This window comes from Benincasa hispida, chromosome 10, assembly GCF_009727055.1.
Source record: "Benincasa hispida cultivar B227 chromosome 10, ASM972705v1, whole genome shotgun sequence".
NCBI classification, from domain to species: domain Eukaryota; kingdom Viridiplantae; phylum Streptophyta; class Magnoliopsida; order Cucurbitales; family Cucurbitaceae; genus Benincasa; species Benincasa hispida.
The window spans coordinates 45,933,582-45,958,636 of record NC_052358.1 but is presented as its reverse complement, the minus strand read 5'-3'; the positions used below and the strand labels follow the sequence as shown (position 1 = coordinate 45,958,636).

At 31.6% G+C, this 25,055-nt stretch overlaps 3 protein-coding genes across 6 annotated transcripts; 2 read left to right on the top strand and 1 right to left on the bottom strand.

The window, feature by feature from the left end:
• Window positions 1-2,012: 2,012 nt before the first annotated feature.
• Window positions 2,013-3,484, top strand: LOC120088701 (probable BOI-related E3 ubiquitin-protein ligase 3). The gene is made up of 2 exons (XM_039046124.1): window positions 2,013-2,570; window positions 2,654-3,484. Exons 1-2 carry the CDS (start codon window positions 2,364-2,366, stop codon window positions 3,167-3,169), a joined length of 723 nt encoding a protein of 240 aa, XP_038902052.1. The 5' UTR covers window positions 2,013-2,363; the 3' UTR covers window positions 3,170-3,484.
• Window positions 3,485-12,966: 9,482 nt separating this feature from the next.
• LOC120088272 (CDP-diacylglycerol--inositol 3-phosphatidyltransferase 1) lies at window positions 12,967-16,978 on the top strand. 4 transcript variants are annotated; one of them, XM_039045454.1, is made up of 13 exons: window positions 12,967-13,197; window positions 13,395-13,521; window positions 13,667-13,797; window positions 13,968-14,052; window positions 14,157-14,206; window positions 14,696-14,735; window positions 14,907-14,951; window positions 15,055-15,120; window positions 15,227-15,341; window positions 15,432-15,488; window positions 15,573-15,671; window positions 16,031-16,277; window positions 16,708-16,978. In XM_039045454.1, exons 3-12 carry the CDS (start codon window positions 13,731-13,733, stop codon window positions 16,259-16,261), a joined length of 855 nt encoding a protein of 284 aa, XP_038901382.1. In that variant the 5' UTR covers window positions 12,967-13,197; window positions 13,395-13,521; window positions 13,667-13,730; the 3' UTR covers window positions 16,262-16,277; window positions 16,708-16,978. The 4 variants fall into 4 exon arrangements, with proteins under 4 accessions (XP_038901382.1, XP_038901385.1, XP_038901384.1 ...); XM_039045457.1 differs by lacking the exon at window positions 16,708-16,978 and having other exon boundaries at window positions 12,969-13,197; window positions 16,048-16,230; XM_039045456.1 differs by lacking the exon at window positions 16,031-16,277 and having other exon boundaries at window positions 12,970-13,197; window positions 16,708-16,890.
• A 437-nt stretch (window positions 16,979-17,415) lies between these two features.
• On the bottom strand, window positions 17,416-21,918 carry LOC120088271. The gene is made up of 2 exons (XM_039045451.1): window positions 21,427-21,918; window positions 17,416-18,358 (listed from the first exon to the last, which is right to left on the bottom strand). Exons 1-2 carry the CDS (start codon window positions 21,739-21,741, stop codon window positions 17,519-17,521), a joined length of 1,155 nt encoding a protein of 384 aa, XP_038901379.1. The 5' UTR covers window positions 21,742-21,918; the 3' UTR covers window positions 17,416-17,518.
• Window positions 21,919-25,055: the final 3,137 nt, after the last annotated feature.

Below are 25,055 nucleotides of genomic sequence, written 5' to 3'. Positions count from 1 at the left end.
TAGTTGGAAACGTTATTTATTCAAATATAACACATGAATAATTTATATTTAGCCTTTGCAAATTTGTATATATAAAAGTTGATACTTTGAAATTCCATACATCATATTGGAGAGATTTTTACGATATTATTAATCTAAATCTTGTTGATAGAATATTAACACAAATAAAAAATGAAAATTATATATATTTGGTAACTATTTTATTTTTTATTTTTTATTTTTTGAAAATATTTTATTCCCAATTTTTTTACAATGATTTGTATCTTTCTTACCTGCAAAATTCTTAATTTCAAAAGCAAAAACAAAATTTTAAAAACTATTCTTTTTTCAAAATTTGACTTAATTTTTTAAACCATTAATAAAAAGTAGATAACAAATTAGAAAATTCGAAAGTGGAAGTAGTGTCTATAAACTCAATTTTCAAAAATCAAAAATAAAAAAACTAAGACCTCGTTTGGTATCCATTTGGTTTTTTGTTTTTGTTTTTTAAAATTAAACATATTTTATCCACATTTCTTATCGTATTTTGCATCTTTATTAAGTACAATGGTTGAGTTTTTAGCCAAATTCCAAAAATAAAAGATACTTTTTAAAAGTTACTTTTTTTTAGTTCTCAAAATTTGGTTTGGTTTTTTAAAACCATGAATGAAAAGTAGATAGCAAAAGAATAAATTTGGAGGTAAAAGTAGTATTCTTATACTTAATTTTTAAAAACAAAAATAAATAATACAATGATTACTAAATTAGGACTAAATGATTACCAAGTGGGCCATGTTTTTCTTAAACTTTAAAAACAGAATATTTATTTTTAATTTTCTTTTTGAAGGAGAAAACAGAAGATTTATGAACGTTAAAATCAAAACACGTTTGATCAGTTCCCACGATCATCCCTGGTAAATTTATCCGTGAATCAATTCAATTTCCTTCGTTTCATAATTTTTATAAAATAATTAAATTTAGTTTTAATTATCCATTATATCCATAATATCTTTTAAATTTTAATTTAGGCTCCATTTCATAATTATTTAAATATTATTTGATAATTATTTGGTTTTCGAAATTTCAGTTGATAGAACATTACCTTCACCCACACATTTTTGTTATCTATTTTCTATTAATATTTTCAAAAACTTGTTTTTTTTTATTTTAAAACTCGACTAAAATTCAAATGTTTTTTAAATAAAAAAATAAAAATTGCAATTGAAAAATTTGAAAAGAAACAAACATAAATTCCAAAATAGAGACAAAAAATTATTAACAAACATGGTAAGTTCTTGGTTTTTAAAACTTAAGCCCTATTATTGATGCCAAACTTTGGACATAGGAGAACGCGCATGACCTTGATGTGACACTAGCAATTGATTTGTTTAAAGGAGAGAAAAATGTGGCATGGAAAAGAGAAAAATTCCTCATACGTGTGGTCCACTGATGTAGTGTTTGCCATACACACTTTGATGCTTAAGTCAAAGAGTGAAAGAATGTGGAAACTAGAGAGTTTGGGAGTAAGATTCAAGTTATCTCATATGAAGTTAAAATGATATATTTATAGAGAAAATTGACCTAGCGTATTCTCTAGATTTCTGAGTTGTCTAAGGATAATCAGATAACCAACCGGGCCAAGAGGTGCTCCCATTTTCATGTTTGGCTTGGGTTGGCCTTGGCCTCGGATCCGAGGTCGAGCATCTTCCTTAGGCTATATCTTCAACCTAAAATGTTACTTTGGATCGAGACATGTGTAAAATATGCCCTATTAGATATTGGGAAAGGGTCTGCCTCGACCTCGGGCCCGAGGCCAAGGCCAACCAGTCGGGCCTTCAATGCAACTCTCTTGTATTGAATCTTAGTTGGGTCTACTAAATATGTCTTAAATACTTTAAAAAAATAAATTAAATCCAATATTCTTTTGTAAACTTATAAAATAATTTTTTTAAAAAGAAAAAGAAAAAGAAAAAGAAAAGTATGTCCACTTTAAATATCTGACCCACCGGATTGTTTACTCACCATATCTGCATGCACTCCTCGGTGTTTACAGCCTCCCTTATTAAACTCCCATTTTAGAGAGAGAAACCCCCTCTTTCTCTCTCCTATTTTTTTTTTTAAATTATATATATATATATATATCCACACAGCATAGGAGAGGCAGTATCTTTTGTTATCATCCTTGGGAACATTATATGATTTCGTAAGAACAACCACTCTATGGATTCTTGAGTTCTTTCCTTTCTTCTTTGTTGTATGCAGAGCAGGCAAGGATTCCGCCCATTTGCGTTTTTGAAAGCGGGAACGCCGCGTAATTTCGTTTTCTTCTTTTTCTTTTGCCGTTTTGATTTCTGTTTTCGAACAATTACTCAACCACCACAAAAATGGCCATTCAATTGCAGTTACAGCGCCGGAATTTTGGCCTTCTTCCCTCCGATTCTACTCCTGCTGATCAGTTTCATCAATTATTTCATCCTAATCATCATCCTCTTCAACCAGGAAACGCTCAGTCCAGTTCTGACGATCTTCACACTCTCTCTTTCTTGCCGGAGATGTCGACGGATCAGATCGATCGCTTAATTCGATTGCAGGTCTTTACTTCGATTTCTCTCTGTGAATTAGTTATGTTGTTGATATTTTGTTCTTGAGTGTTTCGATTTCTCTACTGTAACAGAGTGAAAGATTCAGAGTACTTCTGCACCACAAAATAAATCAAGAAATCGGAGTGTTATTGAACCAGATCGAAACCAGAACGCGCGTTCTGTTTCAGCAGAAAGATGAAGAAATCGCTAATGCGAACGTGAGAAAAATCCATCTCGAACAATTATTGACGAGATTACAAATGGAGAATCAAGAACGGAAGAGAGCCGTACAAGAGAATCAAGCAATGGTAGCATCGCTTAGTCACGCACTCAATCAAATCAGAGAAAGGCTTTCATCGTGCGCGAACGATGCGGAGTCAAACAACAACAACAACAGAGACGGAGAAGACGACGCCATTGATTACGGAAAAAAGAGGAAGACGAAGAAGATGATGATGATTTGCCAAATCTGTAACTCTCGGATTTCGTGCGTGCTGTTGTTGCCTTGCAGGCACCTCTGTTCGTGTAAGCCATGCGAAAGTACTCTCGAGTTTTGCCCCGTCTGCAACACGACGAAGAAAGCCAGCATCGAGGCTGTGATTTTCTAGGCAAATTTTCCGGGAAAAAGTTGAAGTTGAAAACAAATATGAAAAGAAACCGTCTCACTTTTTCGGTAGGATTTTCGAATTTTATCCCTTTTTTCCTTCCTTTTTCCATTTTTTTTATTTTTCATTGATGAACACCAGTAATTGATTTTTTTTGGAAATCAAACTATACAGAAAAGAATCCAATAAACCTTGATGGATTATTCTTCGTTTTGTTTGTTACTTCTGCTTAGCTTACTCCATTTTTAGATTTTGCTGCAGGTCGGCTGATTTGACTCGATTCCATTGCTGTTTTCTTTTTATGAATTGCCTTTATTTCACAACCAGATTTATGACTTTTAGTATATAATAATAATAATAATACTAAATCATGAAAATAATGTTCAGTTAATTCCAAATTAGATTTAAATTTTGTTTTCTTCCTTAAAATGTCTTGATTCTTAAATTTGTTTGCATATATCAGCAGAAATCTTAGGTCATTTGATAACAAATTTGATTTAGGTAAATGTAAGAACGAAATTATTAATATTTAAGTGTATGATTTTTTTTAGTGATATTTAAAAGTATGATGGTGTGTTTTAAATATGGAAGGTTTTATAATTAAAATAGGATTTAAACTCATAACGAACTTTGTCATTTTGTTATATTTCTTTAGTTTTTTTTTTTTTTTTTTTTTAAATATGTTTCTTTAGTTGGATAGTAAGGTAAGAGTAAGGTGTATATTTAGCATAGTTTACTACGGATTAGAGGTTCAAATCTCTCCATCTCCTAATCCAATATNTTATAATATATTTTTTTACTTTTTTTAAATTAATGAATGGACATTAACATTGAATTAGTGAAAAAATAATCTTTTTTAAAAAATAAGTGAAAATTAATTTTGAAATATATGGATCAAATTGAAATTGAATTCAAAGACTGAATAATGTATAACATTTTAAAAGTTAAAAATTGGGACTAAATGAAAATCAATCTCAAAATTTAGCAACCGAAAAGGTATTAAAAAAACTTATTTATTTATTTATTAAAAATAAAATTATTTTTTAAATTTATTTATTATGCTATCCAATTTTTTAAAAAAATAATCTTGAAACCTTAATAAAATTTGTTTTCAATTTTTATTCTTAAAATTATGACATGGAATCCAAAGTGCATTTTTAAAAAGTTGGGAAAAGGTGAACTTTTTGAATAATAAAATTTGAAAAGAAAACCTAGGCTAAAAATTACACTAAGCCAAAATGAATGTAGATGTAATGAAATTATAATAAGGTTGAATCACAAATGTAATTGGATTGTTTTGATTGCGTTTACTTAAAGTTATAAATTTGGTCACATTTACAGTTACCGTTATTTTTAATGGTCAAATAGTAACAGTATTGATAACAGTAAATGTGTCAAAATTCATAATTTTTGCTTTGAAACAATAATAATAATAATCATCCTAACGGTTCGACGTAATTTTCGGAACGCAATTAGATTCAGCATACTTCGCTTGTCAATCCGTTTGTGTTTTTTATTATAAATTTGGAAGTGTACCTCATGTGTCAATAAGATGTAGAACACAAGTAAACACTAAAGTCCTAATAGAGTCCATTTTTCACATTATCATTGGCTTATTATATTTTTTTCAAGGTAAATGTGGCCGAAATCTATTAGAAAGAGTTTAGCCTAGATGAGACTAGAAAGCAATTCATACTAGTCTTCATGGTGGTGGGCCTAGGAAAAATAAACTTAGAGAAGATATGTGACATCAATAAGACACAAAGTCCTAGGTGCAAGGCAAAGTAGTTTGTCAAATCCCTCCATTAGTGTAATATAACATTGTATCTAGTACCATTCTCGTACCTATTATAAGATTGATGTTAAATTATTACTCCACAATTTGACTTACGAGAAAAAAACTTATGAGAAAAAACTTAATAGTCGCATCCATCGTTCTACATTTCAACTGCACACTAATGAAACTTTGTTACGTGGCAGTTTTTTTTTTTTAAAAAAAAAGTTTGTTTTCCAGTATATTAAAATTAGTTGTATGTGATTAGGTGCATCTCACTAGTTGGACTTGCAAACCCAAGTCTTATAATTATATTTATATGAATAACACTATTAGGGGCCGTTTGGATTGAAATTTTCTCAATGCCCAGAAATTAAGGATATCTGGTAATTATATGTCTGAGAATAAAATTACTGGGAATCAAAGATGACTATGCTTGGTTGTGCATGGAAAACAATGTCTAGGAATAGTATGTGTGGGAATTAAAGATAACTATGTTTGGTTGTGTAGGAAATGTGTTTGGTGTTGCATGGGAATTAGGGGTGTTTAAAAAAATCGAAGACTCGAAAAAACCGAGCAACCCAACTGGTTTGGGTTAGTTAAAAAAATTGAGATTGTGAAAAAAAATCCAAACGATCGTTTACAAAATACTATACGATCGGTTAAATTATCTACATGATCGTTAAGCTCCGCTTCACAATCGCTGAATAACAAAATGCTATACGATCGCCTACCAAATGTTACATGATCGTTGAGCTCGGCTAAACGATCACTTAACTCTGCTACACGAACGTCGAGTAACAAAATGTTATATGATCACCTACCCAATGCTATACGATCGCCTACTCAATGCTATACGATCGCCTACTAAATGCTACATGATCGCTGAGCTCGGTTACACGATCGCCTACCAAATGCTACATGATCGCTGAGCTCGGTTACACGATCGCTTAGCTCTGCTACACGATCGTTGAGTAATAAATTGTTATACGATCGTCTACCCAATTCTATACGATCGCCTACCAAATGCTACACAATAGCTGAGCTCGACTACACGATCGTCGAGTAACAAAATGCTATACGAACACCTACCCAGTGTTATAGGCTTGCTTACCAAATGTTATACGATCGCTTATCAAATGCTACACCAATCGCTGAGCTCGACTACACGGTCGCTGAGTAACAAAATGCTATACGATCGCCCACCAAATGCTATACGATCGTTGAGCTCGGCTACACGATCGCTGAGTAACACTAAACGATCGCCCACGAAGACCCCGCGATCGCTTATCCGGCTACACGATCACTTAGCTCTGCTACCAAATGCTATATAACCAATATCAAAGTAAAAATACTAAACGTAGACAAAATAAGCATTTATATTATGTCAATATTCGTAGTTACAAACAAAAGTACAATGTAACATTCATTCAAAATGAAGATACTTAGCAAGCACTAACATGCTAGCTCAAAATAAGGAGTACGCATCATTTGATAAGAGCACCAAAATATATATATATATATATACATAATTGCCCATGTATAACATGTTATAAAGTCTCCTATTACATATAAGATACTACGATATTCCCACAGTTTAAGAATGAACGTCTTCTTGCAAAACCTCCATTATGAATTCATATCTTTCATCATGTGGAAGATTAAAGAAATAATCAATCTGAGATTGGTCTTTAGTGATAATCTCACCCGCTCTCACCCTTTGTCAAACACTTAATCCATCTACCTTTCTATTTCACTAACTAATGAGTTTCAACGTGCTTCTCTTGTAGACTCTTGTTCAGCTACTTGTCGATAAAACATAGCAATTTCTTGAATGTTATCATTAGCGCTTGAAAGATGATTGCTCATAACATTCTCAAGACCATTCACTGTCGTCACCAATGGGTCCATACTTCTTGCTTTTTTCTTACTAGACCTATTTGATGTGTGTGCATTAGATTATATATTTGTTACCGCTTCACTCATTGAGGTAGGTCCATCCACTTCTTCCCCTCCAACTATTGGTGAATCAGGCACATAAAAACCATCCATTTCTCTCCAAAAATCATTGTTGTCCATTTCTCGTTCTTCTACTTCAAACATGTCAGCTGGACCTTTTAATAGCCCAAATGCTCGTTCTATTACATCACATATCATAATTATGAAGTAAGTAGCAATATAGTAGTTCATAATGTTTCATAAAAGCTTATAACAAGGTGCATGTTTACATCATAATAATACATCCTAGTATTAATATCTAATGCCCCTCCACTTCTCAAACATCTCAATTGCTAAGTTATCTCTCCAATTTGTCCATTCATTTGAACTCTCAACATGTGTTATTCAATCACTATCCATGTCAAAAGTACTTGAATGAGTGTCTCCAATTTCATCTTCTTCTAACGGATCTACAGGCATTTCTCTTCTTATAAGATTATGAATGAGACAACAAGCTGTAATAATGCGACATTGAACTTTTACTGGATAGTAAGATTTCCCTCAAAGAATAGCCCATCGACCTTTTAGTAGGCCAAATACCCGTTCTATTACATTCCTTGCAGATGAATGCTTCATATTAAAAAATTCAGCTGGAGTTCTTGGTTGGTATCCTTGCATCCAATCTTTTGAATGATATCGTTGTCCTCTGTAAGGAGCCAAAAATCCTTCACCATTTGTATAGCCAGCATCATATAGATAGTAACAACCTAAATACACCAACTGAATACTTGAGAATGTATGTACAAAGTGTTTCTAATCCAAACTACATACCAATCCTAATATCATACATGTTACCTTTTGGAATCTTTAATCCATTCCTCTAGATATAGCATCTCGTAAAAATCTTGGGTCAGAATTAAACCTTCCCATCCAGGTAAAACATAGATAAATTGCATATCTTGGGAGCAAACTCCTAGGACATTAGTAGCAATTTCATTCTTCCTGGTTCGATACCTAGGTCTATCGAGAATACCCACATTGACTTTAATATAGGTTCCATCTAGTGCATCTAGACAATTCTACATACAAAGAAGACTCTAAATTAATTAAACCATCTACTAATATTTAAACATGAGCAAAACTATAAAACAAAAATTACCTTAAACCACTTCCATTTTTCATCCAAGTAGTTGGCAGGAACAGGCTCAGGATGTTTAAGTAATAACTCATGTAGTCGTATCACAGAGCTCAAAACTATATTAAAATGTCTATTAATTGTTTCTCCTAAACGTACAAAATATCGACATATAACTCTATTTTTAACGTCATGTGCAAGGATATGTAAAAATATTGCAACCATCTCCTCAACTTCTACATGTGTCGTGCCTCTTAATTTGCCAATTGTTTTAAGCATATGACATAATATAGTAAAACATCTCCTATTCATTCGTGTTGTCTCGAAACATGCTAAATCACTCTCATGTATTAGACGAAAAAAGTTTAGTTGTCTAATTCGATGCTTATAGAAAGAACTTCCACTCATAATTTTGTCACGTGTTTGTCCTTTATACAATAGTATTACCACCAATAGAAAAGATATTTTCATTGCTTACTTTATTATCTCTAAATATGACAACAAGACAATAAGAATTTGTTGTTCAGTAGCTGAATATATGTCATTCATATCTGCATGATAAACGAAATGTTTTATCCCATCATTAGTTAATTATAATAAATAATTCTTAGAAATAAATCACAATGTAGCAAATCAACTCATTCAATACATCAAAAGAGAACAAAAAAAAACGTGAAGAATGAATAGGATCCTAGTTACTTCAATTTGAACAATTAAGAAAAGTCAGAAAAAAAGGTAAAATCAAATAACCCATCAAACATATCTTAAATTTCACAAAACCAAAACCCAACCGAATTAGATAAGAAATCGAACAAACTCCACCAAATAAACCAATGAAAGCTATGCAATAATTATATTATGACAACATAGATAAAATGAGAAGCTAAGAGAATGATATTAGGACAATATAATTGAAAGAAAAAATTAAGAGAGAATGTCAATATCCTTCATCAAGAGAATTTTGGCTTTGGCTTTAATGACTGAGTTTCAGAAAAAATTCCCACATTTGGAATAGAGAAACATGTGTGAAGACGGGATCTGATTACAAAAGAGAATTTGCCTAAAGTAATAGTTTGATTACAAAGAAATAATGATAATAGAGAGAAATGATAATAGTTTGATTACAAAAGTGAATGATATTTTTGTGGGAACAGAAAAATCCCATATAACAAAAGTGTGGTTATCATAGTCGTCTTCCCCACATCTTAAATAGGGAACAATGGTTATCATATTCTTTTTTCCGAATGGAGTAGTTGAGATAAATGGAACAGAAAAAAATATATTCTACATTCTGTATTCCTAAAAAATGTGGTTATCATATTGATAACCACATTAGAATGATTATTAATAACATCAGAATGATTTATCATAAATTGAACAATGGTTATCACATTCGGAAAAAAGAATTATTCTCTGAAAAAAGAAGAGATAAATGGAACAGAAAATCAATAAATAGAGGAAAAAAGATAAATCAGTACCAATAGACAGTAGAAAATTGAAAGACATAAATAAACAACACTAAAAAAAGAATGTAATGACGGGAGATTGAAGTACCAATAGGCGGGAGGTTGAATAAAGACATAAACTGAAGTGAGAAAAAAGACATAAATGGAGATGGAAAGAATGTAAGTACCAAGAGGGAAGCAGAAAATCGCGTCGACGAGAAGAGAGAAAGAGAGACAGCAACACCGAAGCAGAGAGATGGGCGGCATTCAAAGCAGAGAGATGAATTTTCACGGCTGGAAGGAAATTCTGGTAGAAAGGGAAGACATGAAAACCCACACTTCTCAATGGGTATTCAATTCCTTCATTTGTGTGGGTAAAAGATACCTAGGAATTACCTTTTCTAAGATAAATAAACAAAACTCACCAACCAAACATGAACTTTGTAAGTCCATTCTCATTCCCACCCTTTTTTCCCTCAACCAAACTGTCCATTAAATTATAAGTTTAGTCATTAAATTTTGGATTTACTTTCACCTAGTCATGAGAACGTTTTGTATACTTTTAAATACACATAACTAGCTTAACTAGCTAAAAGTTATTTTTCATATTTAAAATTATTTATATACTTTTAAATATATAAATTTAATAAAGTATGATTGTGAGTTTAAATACAGAAAGTTTATAATTAAAATAATATTTAGACAATTTGGAGAATGCTAGATAAATTTTCATATTCATCCTTCATCCTACTTTATAAAATTGTCTAATACTTGATATATTCATTATTGAAAAAGTTAATCAATCTATTAGATATAAAATTGAATTTAGATCCTAAATTTTTTATCGTCTAATGCGTTTGCAGTTTCTAAAAAATTATTAAATATGAGGTGTATTGTATTTAAAAATCTTTAAACACAATATTGAAATTTTAAGAACCCATTAGAAATCTTATGCTAACTTGAACATAGTCTAACTGATTTAGACAAATATAATATACCTTTTCCAAGAAGTTAAAAGATTCAAATCTTTTTAATCTCGAACTATATATATATATATATATATATTGAAGTTGTATATAAAATTTAAAAAAAAAATTGAGTATATGGTTAAAATACATTTTTAATGTTTAAGGTTCCATTAAACACAATCCACTATTTTTGGTTTTTGGAATTTAAATTTATAAATAGATTTAAATTTTATTTTGGTTCATGATCTTTGAATCTTGTTCTATTTTAGTCCATAAATTTTCAAAGTATCTATTTTAGTCCCTGAACTTTTAAAAGTGTTTGTTTTAATCCTATTATTATTTAAAATTTAGATATCAAAATATAACAAAATCCAAAGTTTAGGGCCAAGGATTTCAACTTTTATAAACATGACTTTTCGGTAGAGTTTCTTTGTGTTAAAATCAAAGTCAAAATTTACCAAAAATCCAAATGTTTTCTTAAGAGGGGGTGAAAACTATAATAAAGAAAACGTAAGAATCAAAAAACAATTTTCATAAATTAGAAGGCTAAGGGTGAAGGTCTATAACTATTTGACTTGTTGTCTTTTATTAAAAATAATAATAATAATAATATAAATACTAGCTCCACTCATGACTTTGTTTTTGTTTTTTTTTTCCAAATCTATTTTCTAAAACATTTTATGCCAAGTTTAAAAATTATTTTTAATTTAGATTGTGATTAATAATTCAAATAATTTTCTTTTTAAGAAATGAAAAATCATAGTAAGATACCACGAAAGAAAAAATGCAGTTTTCAAAAACAAGAAAATTAAAACACAAAATCAATTAGTCTAAAAATAAATATCGATAAAAATATCAAAGAAAGATGGAAAATATTAATAATAATATTTATAAACAATTTAGACTTTTAAAGAAAAAATAATTCAATTTTGATTTAACATATTTTTATAAATTTTTCATTTAGAAAAACACTCGTAGAAATCAACATTTTTTTTTGTTTAATAACGTTGATTAAAATGTCAATATCAATTTCAACATCTTAAACTTCGTTTATCATCATTTCACTTTTTCTATAGTCTTGTTATATTTTATTAATATTATCTTTGGTGAAATTTAATCAAACCATTGCCATAAATTTATTTGCTCATCAACCGAAATTTAATTTGTTGGAATGGTCATATTTAGTCATTAATATGACATTCGAATGATACTATACATGTAAGAATTGATGAAAGATAATTTTAATAAATCATCTAAACTAGTTAATTTATGAAAATTGAAATATTTATTGGATATAATTACAAGTTTCACATAAATGGATCACTAATGCAATGTTTTAATGGATCTGATTATGATTAATCCATTTTTTCAGTTCAATAGGGTTAGTAGATTTGAACCATAGACTTTTTTGTCACAAACACATATAGATGTCAGTTAAGTTATGCTCTCTTTAGCGATTATTATTAATTCATGATCTTAGTTGATACAACCATGGTGGAAAATTTCTATCAAAATCTTGAAATTTAAGTAGGAAAAATTTCGTTTTTTCTCTATATCAAGAAACTTTTTATTCTGTTTATTCATTTGTTTAGATGAATTTCGAATTTCAATAAAATTATGATTTTTTTAAAATTAGCTATGTTAGCGCATTCAAGTTTTTCATTTTATGGTTCTAATTACATACAATTATATAATTTTACACACCAATGTCCTTTCCAATAAATGATGATGTTTTTTCAATGTGCTACTTTTTCTAATTTCTAACTTTTATCTATTTTTAGCTTTATTTTCAATCAAAACTCTTTTCCCTAAAGATATTTAATTTGGAAAAAAAAAAACAACAAAAAAAACCTATATTTATATTTAACCTCCTTCAAACTTTTTTTCCTTTAAATTTTCACATAATTTCCCCTTAAAATTGAATTGATCTAAGTTTTTTTTTTTTTTTTTTTTAACTATCCACAAATTTCATTTTCACATGTCACTTCAAATTATTCCTAAACTTATTATTTTGTAACTATTTTTCTATTTCTTTTTTAAACTTCAACATTTATACAAATATTTGCAATATATACCTTACTTTTGTAGAAATGATGAATAAATATGATCAACAACAATCCAATCAAGCTATAATAAAAAATTTATTAATCAATTATAATAGTTTGTATCCATTTTTTTCTTCAAAATTTATATTTCCTTCGACATCATGGAGTCTCAAATAGGGTATTCAAATGACCCGAAGAATTCGGACTACCCAACCGAAATTGTATGTGTCAGGTTGGGTCAGTTTTATGGTCGGGTTGNTTATAACTTATAAATATTATAAATCATATACATCTTTATTTGGATCATTTAGGTTGCCAATCCGATTAATCCGAATTTTTTGATTGGTCCAAAAAAATCTCTTAACCCAACCCATGTACACCACTAAGTTCGAATACAATCATAGAGTTTTAAGATTATAAATTATATTATTATTATCATTATTAATTTTGTAAAAAAGAATAAGTAGTAGTAGTAATAATAATAATAAAAAACTTAATCAACAGTAGCCCTAATTTTGAGTTTGATTTCAGTCCCTTTCTCTGTACTCATCGTGTCAGATTCCAGCTTTCTCATATGCAAAATTCCGCCATTGGAGCCCGACTTCTGAGTTCTGACGTTCTCATCAAGTTGGTCTCCTCCATTTCTCCACCACCATTTCCATCTCTCCGTTCTCTGTTTTTCAGCTTCTTTCCTCATTGATTCTCTCCTTTCTCCTCTTCCGACTGGTACGATTCAACTTCTCATCTCTAATTCCTTTGATTTAAGCCCTCATTCATCATCATTCCCTCTTCTTCCTCCTAATTTCATCACTTCCCCCCTGTTCCCGGCCCAGATTCCTAATTTGGATGGGCCCCATTTGGCCCACGATCTTTCTTCAAGCTCTATTTTATTTTAATCCTCTGTCTTTGCTTTCACATTGCAGTTATTCCGTTTCTTTGCTCCACTGTTATGCAAAGAATCCGAATAAATCATCGATAAAAGGGTAGCCAGCCAGCCAGCCAGCCAAGGGTTTTTGATCTGCGCACCCGGACCAGCCGTTTTCCCTTCAGGTTCTTTCTCTCAACCCTTCTATCCTTCTTTTGCTTCCTTGTTAGATTCACTGAACGTTTTCTTGATTAATTGGATTAGTTTTGTTTCCGTTTTTTGTGCGGATTTGGCTTTATACTTAATCTTGGAAATATGCGATGGATGCAGGAGGTATAAATTGATTTCGTGAGCAGTTCATTTGACTCAGTTTTGAAGTCTTTGAGAAGCTTCCATGGCTGATAAGTTGGTGCGGAAACAAAGTAAATTGTCTGTGTACCTTTACGTTCCCAATATTATTGGTGGGTATTCAAGTTTCTCTTGTTTCAATCAGTTTTAGCGCTAAAACCCATTTGTCTGTGGGAAGAAAATTTGTCTCTTGAATGTCCTGCTTCTTCTCGAGAAGTCTACTTAATTTCTGAAGGTGGACACATACACGATTTTTTAAAATGATTTCTGAACTGAAATGCAGGTTATATAAGGGTACTCATGAACATTGTTGCCTTTGCTCTATGCTTCTCAAATAAAATAATCTTCTCAGTCCTCTATTTTGTCAGGTGGGTGCTTAATTTCCCAGATTCCCATTTCTTTTCCAGTAATATCTTAATTCAAAAGGTGGGAAACTGGACATGTTTTTTTGACTGAAAATTCATGTTTTCAGCTTTGTATGCGATGGTATAGATGGTTGGTGTGCTCGCAAATTCAATCAAGGTACTTACCCTATTTTTGTTTTTGCCTGCTATATGCACATACGAGGAAATACTCGTGGAAACGTATACATTAGATGCAATTCTCTGGTTTTTATCATAAATGTTTATAGCCAATATTCATCTTGACTGTTATGGTTTTCTTCATTCTCTTTTGGTTATCCTTTTTTATTTTTCTGTCAATCTGTAATGTGAAAATTCTTAAGGTTGAAGAAAATTAAATGTTTATAATTCCGTGATACCCAGTGTTAAGTACTTTAATTGAACTAAGTGAAAGAATAACCTGTGGTTAATGACTTCCCAGTTTGACTTATTCTGGTATTGAACTATTTATGTTTTTTTGGAAGAAAATTATATTGGAGAGCCCTTGACTAACCTATGTACATTTGTATTGAAAGGGTGCTTCAAGTGCTTTCAATAACTTGACCTCTGATAGTTGTTTAAGTTGGACAATTATCTGTAAAATGTAATGTTTTTTTTTTTAATGATTCAGTTTCCACGTTTGGGGCTGTGCTGGACATGGTAACAGACCGGTACAATCTTCTTTAACCTTTATATCTATATCGGCGTCTAAAATATGGAAATTTAGTATACTACTGGATTTTTTGTGCTTGTTATTACAACTTTATATTGATATCAAGCCCTTCAGGGCATACAACCTTGCCCTTGATTGACAATTTTGATCAGAATCTGCTGTATCACAGGATTAGCACTGCTTGTCTACTAGTAATTCTATCCCAAGTATACAGGTAAGGATTATATATGTGTATAATATGTTTACTTGTTCCAAGTGATTTTTTGAATGACTAAAAAGTAGCAAATATTATAATGTACTCGATGGTTGTAATGCAGGCCTGGTTTGATTTTCGTATCATTGCTTGCCTTGGATATTGCTAGCCACTGGCTTCAAATGTACAGGTATCATATTTCTTTTATTTTGCTTGATCATGTGTTCATTTTTTCCTTCACTGTGCACAATTATATTGCGGCATCTCTGAATTTTTTTGGTTTACTATTACCTCAGTACCTTTCTGATAGGCAAAGCCAGTCATAAAGATGTCAAAGACAGCACCAATTGGCTGTTTAAGGCATATTATGGAAATAGGACATTTATGGCTTACTGTTGTGTGTCATGCGAGGTAATTTGAAATTCTGTTGTTTGATTACTCTATTTTAAATACCCATTGGTGAGCCACCACCTGTTCTCGATCCCCATTTTCCATCTCCAGGTTCTTTACATCATTCTATTTCTTCTTGCGGAGACACAAAATGAGAATTTGATGGATGTAAGTATAGCTTGTTGTTAGTGTCTTAATTTCATGATGTTGGTAGGGCAATTCCCAGTGGTTTGAACTTGCTACCTTTTTCAGGTTATATTACACTCAATACAACAAAAATCATTCCTCTCACTTTTGGTCGTAATTAGCTTGTTTGGATGGGCAGTGAAGCAAGCTGTTAATGTCATACAGGTAACTCATATAGCTATCTTTACCTCGTTGTAAAAGGCTAAATTCTACAGTGTCTCCGCATGAATGCTTCCCTTTTTAATTTTTGATGATGATGATGATGGTAAGAAACTAAGATAATTCATTCAAAAGGCTATAGCCAACAAAAACAACCTAGGGGCAAAGGGATAACTGGATGAGGCATCCCTTTTTCAAGGGAAGGATTACAAGATGACCTTTCGATTAAAAGATGATGCCATCAATGGACTAATTATAAGAAGAAAAAACCAATGCAGAGATCTCCAAGTAGATTTTGTATGCTATAAAAAAATTAAAAAAAAAAAAGAAAGAAAATGAAGACTTCTTGTCTGAGAAAACTTTAGAATTCCTTTCCTTTCAGAGAAGCCAACGGTATAGCTCTGACAGTATTCATCCATAGAACTCTTGCTTTGTCTCTGAAGAACCACCCAAAAAGAACTTCAGCGATTAACCTATCCGCCAGGCACCAACTTTGGTTTACACCCCTGCCAAGCCAACCGAAGAGATTCTACACACTAGCCGCAAAGTCAAGTCATGATGAAGTATTAGGTGGGAGAGAGTTTCCTCACTTCTGAAGCACATAGAACAATCGTAAGGGAAGTTTCTCACTTTTATGCATATTCATACTGTATGAATAAGGTTTCGTTTAGTACATGTCTAATGGACAATGCTCGTTTTATGAAATCTACTATTATCACTTTGTGTACTGTTCAACCCCTTGTTCAAATCCACTCATGCCTCTCTTGCCGCTGCCTCTATTCACCACTGTCGCACACCCTGCCACAACCTTCCTCTCCGCTCCTATTTTGTTTTAACCGTAGACCTCGCTGTGTTTTCCTTCCCATCACATTGACTTTTTGATTGATAGTATAAGAGTTAAAAGGATATCATTATCGTCTAATGTCTGTGGTGCATAAGGTATGAGAAGTTAGTCCAATGTTAAGTTGAGGGCGTGCATAAACATCGTTCGCTAAGAAGTAGCATCTCCCAGTTCTAATATCAACCGTGTTGCCTGTTTCAGATGAAGACGGCGGCAGATGTTTGTGTGCTTCACGATACCAACAAAAAACAGAAGCCATGATGAGAGACCTTTGTAAAATTTGTTTCAGTAAAACACTCCTGTCTTGCTCCCATGTCAAATATTTTGTAGTTTAAAATCATATTTATTTTGAAAATAATTGATGCAGCTGTTTCTCCTCGTATATGATCTATAAACTATTTGCGTTTTACTTTTTAGAAATTGTTCCCTCTTGGTTGGTTGCTACCATATAGAAATTGGGAAATTATACTTTCTAGTAATCTTGTATCATCCTCCCGAATATTGGCATTTCATTTCTTATTACTAACAATGAGCAGTCCAGCATTAAGTTAGTCAAAATTAATTTAAGATTAAATTGCAAATTCACTTCCTGTAATTTGGAAAAAAAATAAATATTTTTTTCTATGGTTTGATTTGATAAAATTTCATAAATGATAAGGACTAAATTCTAATTTTTAAAATTATAAGGGCTAAATTCTAACTTTACCAAATTAACCACCTTAATTTAAACTTCAATTTTGGAATACTATGGAAAACATTTTTGCAAAGTCATTCTCACTTGATAATTTGAGCGAGTCCAGAATGAATTCCAGATTTTCAATAAATTGAAGAATGATTTCTCTTACATTTCTATTAAAAGCGAATTTGACATGAAACTTGAGAATGCAGAATTTTGCTAATAGAAGGGGCGCTCGAGAAAATTTTGCTATAAGCATAATAAACAAACCTTTTATTACTAGCATATTCTTCTAACAATGACAAGGAAGCAAGAAAAGTGTCAAAATGATGAAATTTAGTAAAGGCTAAACCCAAAATACTGACTGATGAGAATGGCAAATCCAAGAGCAATTGCTATAGAGGAAGCAGCCCATGTGAGCTTCTCAGTAATCCTGGGCACTCTCTCCTTTAATGCCTGAGTACAAGAACCTATGAACACTGTATAACTTCCCATTGCAACTACAGTACCTACCAAAAACATCACAAGAAATGCAGCTCCAGCCACTCGAGAGGGCAGTGCAAGTGCAGGTAGTATCATCATCAATGCATCTGGTTGTAGCCCGTGGACAATACCCGTTGCGAAAGTTGCAAAACCTATCTTCTTCTTGCCTCCTGTTGGATTCTCTAATGCTTCATAAATACTAACATCACACTCGCCATTGTCTAGGGCGACGCAAGGAGTAGGAACCTCCGAAGCCTCCCTTATACCTAGTGCACCGATTACAAGCAGAGTAATACCGACAACTCTTGTCCCCCACGTACGAATAATTTCAATATGAAGGCGGTCTTTCAATAGGAGAAATATGAGCCCGAAGATAACCTGACCTGCATCATGGCCACAGCCCCAAAGAGCTCCAACAACAGCACTTTCCATGCGAGTACGCCCAATGGAAAGAGGAGCCAATGCAGCAAGATGGTCCGGCCCCGATAACGTGTGTAAACATCCGGCAAAGAAACCAGTCCAAGCACTGCTCAATAGTTCAGACTGGAAAAATCTTCCCCCAACGGTGGCAGCAGATGGACCCCCAGTCGTAGCTGCCGAGTGGAAGGACGCTAAAGCTGAAGGTGCAAAAACTGGTTGGATCAAGACCAGAATAGCAATACAGAGTGCCATTAATGTCCAGGTAGTTTTTGCCTAAAATTTTGTGATATGAAAACTCAGTAAGCTTCCAAACTAAAATGGTAATAATACTGATAATTGACACATAAATACAGTAGCTGAGTCAAAACTCCTGAAACAAACTATCACAATTTAAAGTATGATGCATTAGAATTAAGCTAGTCCTCTGCAAGCCAATAAAACAAAACAGTAATAAGATCCCAGGCTGACAATAAAATAGATGATAGAGCAAACCAAATATGTACTATCATTGGACTGCAAACTGACATGGAAGAGTTTAGTGGAAGAAGTCATGCTAAGCTTAATAAGCATCTTATCCCCACCATAAATTGATAATCAATACCATAAATTAAACAGAAAAAGTACAAGAAAATGAACCAAAAGGGCATTAGATTAAAATCCAGAAGATGTTGGTGTGTTCCTATCCAAATTCTATCATAAAATGATGTCATTTCAAAGTTTAGGAATAATTTCCAAAACTATAAAAGAAGCTAAAATGAAACCTGTCCAAACGTTGCGGCTCACTAAAGGATAGAGCAATTAACATAAAGACTATATCCCCACATTGTTCATCAAATTATTGCACTCAACTATGAAGCATGCACACTCCATTTTAGGCAGAGTGTCCGTGTCGGACGCGGACACGTTGGACACATGTGCAAGACACAAATTTACGTGTCCTATTTTTATTTATTTATTTATTTTTAATTTCAGACACGTGGGTTTAGGACACTTCCCAGACACGCCTGGAAATTTTTTTTCAAAGAGAAAATGGTCCAACCTTTCATGTTGGCCCTAAATTTAAAGTCCGAATCAGTAATTATATGTAGGAAAACCCATTTTTTTAACCAAAGAAAAAAAATCATAAACATAAAAAACTGAATTTAGTAACCTAAATGTTTCATCTCTTATAATTGTTAATTAACTTAACATTTTATGTTTCTTTTAGTAGAGTGCATTTAGTATTTTATGTTAAATTTATACGTATCCTTAAAAAGTAATAATAAAAACTTTATCCCCGACGTATCAGTGTCCTAGTATTTTTTAAATTGGCGTATTGTCGTGCCGTATCGTGTCGTGTCTGTGTCCATGCTTCTTAGGCACTCAACGAGGGAAAGTGAATTTAGTAAAAATTGATTACTGGTAGTCAGAGCAATATATCTGCAATTTTGACCTTGTCCTCTTTTTTCATCTTCCTTACCTTGGGAGTTGGGGTTGGGGGGTTGTGTCATAATCCAGTGGAGGGAATGAAGGAATAATAAGATTTAAGATTTAAAATCCAACAACGAAGTTAAAAATTAAAATATTTTTTTAAAACACACACACACACTCAGAGAACTTTCCCTTTAAGGCGCACGCCTTGTGAAGAACACTTGCTGACATGCTACCTTATCAACAACCCTCCCACGGTAATAATCATAACCCATCTCCTTTAGTTCTAATCTTACTTCTAACTTTTACCAAACCCAAATTGCATTTGAAAATAGTTCCTGATAGAAACCAAACCTTTTCCACTTGAAGAAGCCTAAAAGATGTTGAGAGCATTGATGAATGAATTGAATACAGATCAGCTCTAGATCTCTACATATTAAAGATTTAGTAGTGCCCCTGAAAGTGAAGTTAAAGAGTATGGGAAGTTCCACACTTGGCTTTTGTTTAGCCTTCACTTTGATTGGTTGTTCTTCCCCAGACTCTCATGCCATGTAAATATCCCATGAAATTACTCCATTGGAAGAAACTCCCAGAAAACTTATTTCTGAGGAAAATTTAATAAGATCCAAATTGCAGGTGAGTTTTATAGTTTTCCCCTATCTATTCAATCACTCACAATTTTTTCCCTTTTCTTTTCCCTCCAATTGGCCAAGACGGAATGCATTATGATTGTTTTACTTTGTTTGAACTTTGTGGAATAGGAATACAAAATAAGGGATACTTCAGTCCCCAAATCTCTATAGTGGAGCAAATAGGTCGTCCAGACTTTTCCTAGATTTACTACTCCTTCATGGAATACATTAATATTGTCAAGTTGAGATATCTCCGAGTGGACTTTCTTTTGTAAGTATTTATTTACTGGAAGATCATGGACCAAGTGGATTTCTTGGGCACATTGGATTTCCAGATGAGCTTTTTGATTTGCATGACAATGACATTCTCACTTTGGCACGGTTTGTGATAAAACTTGGGATATCTCTCTTGGATTTGTCATGTTGGTATCTATTTTCCGAATTTCCAAATCATTCGTTTGCTTTACCTATGAAAGAGATGTAGGGTCATATAATCAAAAAAAGATTTGCAAGAGAATTCATCTACTTCCAGCTTCCATAGTGTAGAATCCAAGTTTGATCAAAGTTGCAGCTCTCCTAATTGATGCCCAATTGAATCATCCCATTTCAGTATTTCGCTATCGTTCATCAGCCTTAAAAATTCAAGTTCTAAGGTTAAGACTAACACGTGTTTTCCTTGTGGCTAGAAGCAAGAGGGTGCAAATGTAAGTTTGGAGGTGAAGCAACAATCCACTAACTAAAATCCTCCCAAATTTGATTCGCGGGTATCCCAAGTACGAAGAATCCATCCATTAGTCCTTCAAGTTTGGTTTTGTTAGCAACAAAACTAAAAATTACTACTTCAACGTGACATCCAGAATGATACCAATTTCAATGGAAATAGTCTTAACCAACAATACCAGTATAACACTCTGTTATTTCTCTCTCTCCATAACACCCACATAATAGACACACACCCCAGCTTCCCAAAGAAAGCAACCCTTCTCTCTAAGAGGCGGATGGAGGAGGCTCCTCTGAGGAGCCAAGATAAAACCAAACTCCTGGAAAAAGCAGTTCCATTTTGACCTCATGGAATCATAAGAAAACTACTATAAGCCCCATTCTCTTTTCCCCTTTCCTGTGCTCTTAATAAGGACAAAAATTACGTTGCTCATCAATCAGTTTGCTAACCAGCAGTCCAGACACAGAGAGTTCATCAAACAACGCAGAAATAGATCATGTTAATTGCAATTATAATCAAATGCTTCATAAGCAACAATGTCTCGAAAACAAACCCATGGACTAAATTTGTCGACATACCTTTCGTTCACCTGAGGGAGAAACTTCAATCTGCTGAAGAAAATGAGGTTTCGGCGCCGACCCATCTCGAGAAACAGTCAGAGATAGCAAAGTATTGGAAGAAATAGGCAGAGGAGAAGGAGGAGAAGAAGAAGATAGAATTGGGTTTTCGTTTCTGGAAGAGAACGAATTGAGTCCAGCAAACTCGGAACGGGTTGATGAGGGGAAATGGAACTTTGATGAGTCAATGCGACCGAGTCGAGGAAGAAGAGGAAAGCGCTGCTTAAGATGGGGTTTTAAAGGGGTTGGAGAAGAAGAATACAGAAGCCTGTCCATGGCTTCTGCAGGAGTCTCTGGGTGTGAGGTAAAGATTTAGCAAAGTGGAGAAGAGGATTTGAGAAGATAAAGTTGTCGCTCAGACTGCTAAAGCTAGAAGAATTGGAGATGGCGATCCCATTAATTCACTCATAGTTTTCTGTTTAATCATGTTATCTAATCTTGAATCTTTCCTTTGTTTTTGTATGTCACTTTGATTTCCATAGTTATGAACTTTGTTGTTTAAATCATTTTAACCTAAAATAAGATAAAATTCGAAAAATTACCAAAAGAAAAAAAAAAGTACAACATATTTTTAAAAAGAATATATATATTTTTAATAATTATATTATAAAGGATAAAACTACTAAAAATATTTTCAAATATAACAAAATGTCATTTGTCACGGATATTGATAGACAATAAAATTTTGTTATATTTGTAAATAAGTGGTCTCATTTTCTTATATTTTAAAATAAATTTTTTTAAATAAAAAAAAAATACTTGATGCATCTTGAGCTATAATAGTCCACCTAGTTCAACCACATTTTGTTATGTGACAAATTTTGTTTTCTTTTATTTTTTTTTTCTATTCGATTAAAGGGGTGTAGAAAGATGAGTGTTGCTTAGATTGTATCTAAATATTATTCCGTGGAAAAATTAGGATTGATATTCAATAGAAAATCTAGATTATATTTTATGACAACCCTAATTCTGTTACTAACAACTATTTTCGGATTGATTCAAACAGTGAAAATTCTAAATACAACAATTTTATATTTTTGTTGTTCAAATATTAAACATTTAGAAATATAATACATCATATCATAAATTCACTTCATTTTTTTCTAAAAAAAATACAATATGTATTATGTAATGTATTATAAATTTTATTATATAATTTTTTTAACAAAAATAATATTCATTAATAAATTGATAATAATTTATTATCAACGAAATACTAGTGAAAATATTAGTGGATACCTACCACTAATGATTTATAAATAGTATCAAACAAATTTTAAACAATTCTTTAAATTAAAATTTAATCTTTGAATCCATTACTAAATACATATTAAAAAAAAAATGAAGTATAAATATATTTTTATTAATTTATTTGTTTTCAAATTATCTACCAAAAGAGGCCCTATCAATTTAGTAGATTTCACAATCTTGTAATTTTTCAATTCTAAGATTTAGAAAATGATAGTCTGTATGAATTGGATTGAGTCAGAGAACTAAATGGCTTTATTTAAACGGTGGTTTTGAAATTTTACAAAATAACTTTTTTTATCACATGAATGATCAAACGATAAATTGGAGATAATTCAATGGATTAAAATGTCCTTCCCAAATTATAGTTTAATTAAAAATAGTAAATCAAAACAACTAAATACTGAGAAGATTTTATATATATATATATATATATATATATATATATATATATTTAAATGAAAGAACAAGATTTAATAGATGATAATTAAACGGTCAAATTTAAGATAATTAAAAAGTAATCTTCTCAAAAAAAAAAAAAAAAAAAAAATCAAAATCAAGATAATTTAATTGACATAATGTTTATGTATCAACCTTGAAATCAGAGGTTCGATTATTCCACCTTACATATTGTAAAAAAAAAAAAAAAAAAAACCTAAAATAATAATGATACACATGACAATATCTTTCTCCTACTTAAAAAAATAGGTAAAATCTTCGTTTGCGATTGTGAGTATAGAATTGAAGTATATTTTAACCAATTTTTATCAAAAGTGTTCAAATAAAAATGAATTTTTTTAAAAACATTTTTTCCCTCAAATCAATCCACGTCGATCTTGTATTGATTATTTAAGTACCATACTTTCTCTCATCAAGAAAAAAATCTTTGTTCTTCTTTTGTGTTTGTAAGTGAATGTAGTTCTTTCATTTACTATATACTATAAATCATTAGTGTGAGTTGCACCTGTTATGTAGTTTAACACATATATTTTAAAAAAATTTAAAATATAGCTTTAAAAAAAATAAATTTTATTCGAAAATTATTCTTTTTTTATTGTTTTAATATTTTAAGAATAGTGGCTAGTTTTTAAATTAAAACCGTGATTAATTTAACATGATTAATTTTTATTTAATATTGTAAATATTATTTTAATTTTAACTAGTAAGATTTTATTATAGTCCAAAGTTTAAAAGTACATGTATTTGTAGAACTTTTTAATATAGAGTGTAAATATATATTTTTTATATATTTAAAAAGACCTTTTTTTTTTTTTTTATTAAAGATCAAAGTCATAAGATAGAGAGACGTTTAATCTATTTGATGCCTACACAAAAATAATAATAACACAAATATTATTATTTAACTAAGAAAATTCAAGTAATCAAAATTTCAAAGTATAGTTAATGCCTAGATTCTCACGACCATAGATCTATAAACAAGGCTTCGAGGAAGTAAATTGAAAAAAAAAAAAGGATTTTAGTTATAAGATATTAAATGAAATCATGGTTGGAATTGAGATCCCATTTAAAAAGAAAGATATCAAATATATAGATATTATTTTTGTATATTATATGTATGATTTAGATCTATAAGTGTTGGTGAAAATTTATTATTATTTTTTTTTTTAAAAAAAAGAGGGAATCGTCCTTGGTTGGAGAATCCCATATTGGATAATTTTGAAAAAGACGGCTATCTTTTGTACTCCAACCTTGGTAGGTTTGGGTTTAAGGGTACCCATGTTTTGGAGGGAGTGAGGATATAGACCAATGTGAATTTGGTGCACGTCTTACACACGTGTCTTTGTCTAAAGGTCATCTCACTGAAAGTAGATTTGTTATCTCATGTTTACTTTTGGCTAATGCAACATTGAAATAATCATCTTTACTAATTTCTACAATAGGATTTATGATGATATTTTCTTAAGAGTTCAATAAAATGTAGGAGGAAAGAATTTGGATCTTTGGTATCTTAGTCGAGAGTCTGTCAACTGAGTATAAGTTATAACTCAACTAGTTAAAATATACACTTTTAATCAAAATTTGGTAAAATCTAATATTAAAAAATGTATACATTTATACAATTAATTGTGAGATAAGAAAATTATAAAGAAAAGTTTGGTTAGAGAAGATAGGAAATTTAATATTAATAGGGCGGCAGAATGTGACATATGGGAAACTTTGAAGTTGTTGATTGTGACGTTTGAAAAAAATGGATAAAGTTATTTATATTAAAGGTAATGGGTTAAGTTTAGTCCACAATGTAGTGGTTTGGTGGAGCCGCGAATTCTACGGCCCCCGCGCGCGCGGTGGCCCTCGCTCCGCCACGCTCCAACCTCGCGCAT

What these genes read in the sequence shown, in the direction of transcription:
- LOC120088701 (XM_039046124.1), top strand. Translation starts at nt 2,364, where the DNA reads ATGGCCATTCAATTGCAGTTACAGCGCCGGAATTTTGGCCTTCTTCCC. An exon ending in ATCGCTTAATTCGATTGCAG is followed by an intron (nt 2,571 to 2,653) that starts GTCTTTACTTCG and finishes CTACTGTAACAG; the next exon opens with AGTGAAAGATTCAGAGTACT.
- LOC120088272 (XM_039045454.1), top strand. Translation starts at nt 13,731, where the DNA reads ATGGCTGATAAGTTGGTGCGGAAACAAAGTAAATTGTCTGTGTACCTT. An exon ending in TTACGTTCCCAATATTATTG is followed by an intron (nt 13,798 to 13,967) that starts GTGGGTATTCAA and finishes ACTGAAATGCAG; the next exon opens with GTTATATAAGGGTACTCATG. An exon ending in TGCTCGCAAATTCAATCAAG is followed by an intron (nt 14,207 to 14,695) that starts GTACTTACCCTA and finishes TTAATGATTCAG; the next exon opens with TTTCCACGTTTGGGGCTGTG.
- LOC120088271 (XM_039045451.1), bottom strand. Translation starts at nt 21,741, where the DNA reads ATGGACAGGCTTCTGTATTCTTCTTCTCCAACCCCTTTAAAACCCCAT. An exon ending in CTCCCTCAGGTGAACGAAAG is followed by an intron (nt 18,359 to 21,426) that starts GTATGTCGACAA and finishes ACAAAATTTTAG; the next exon opens with GCAAAAACTACCTGGACATT.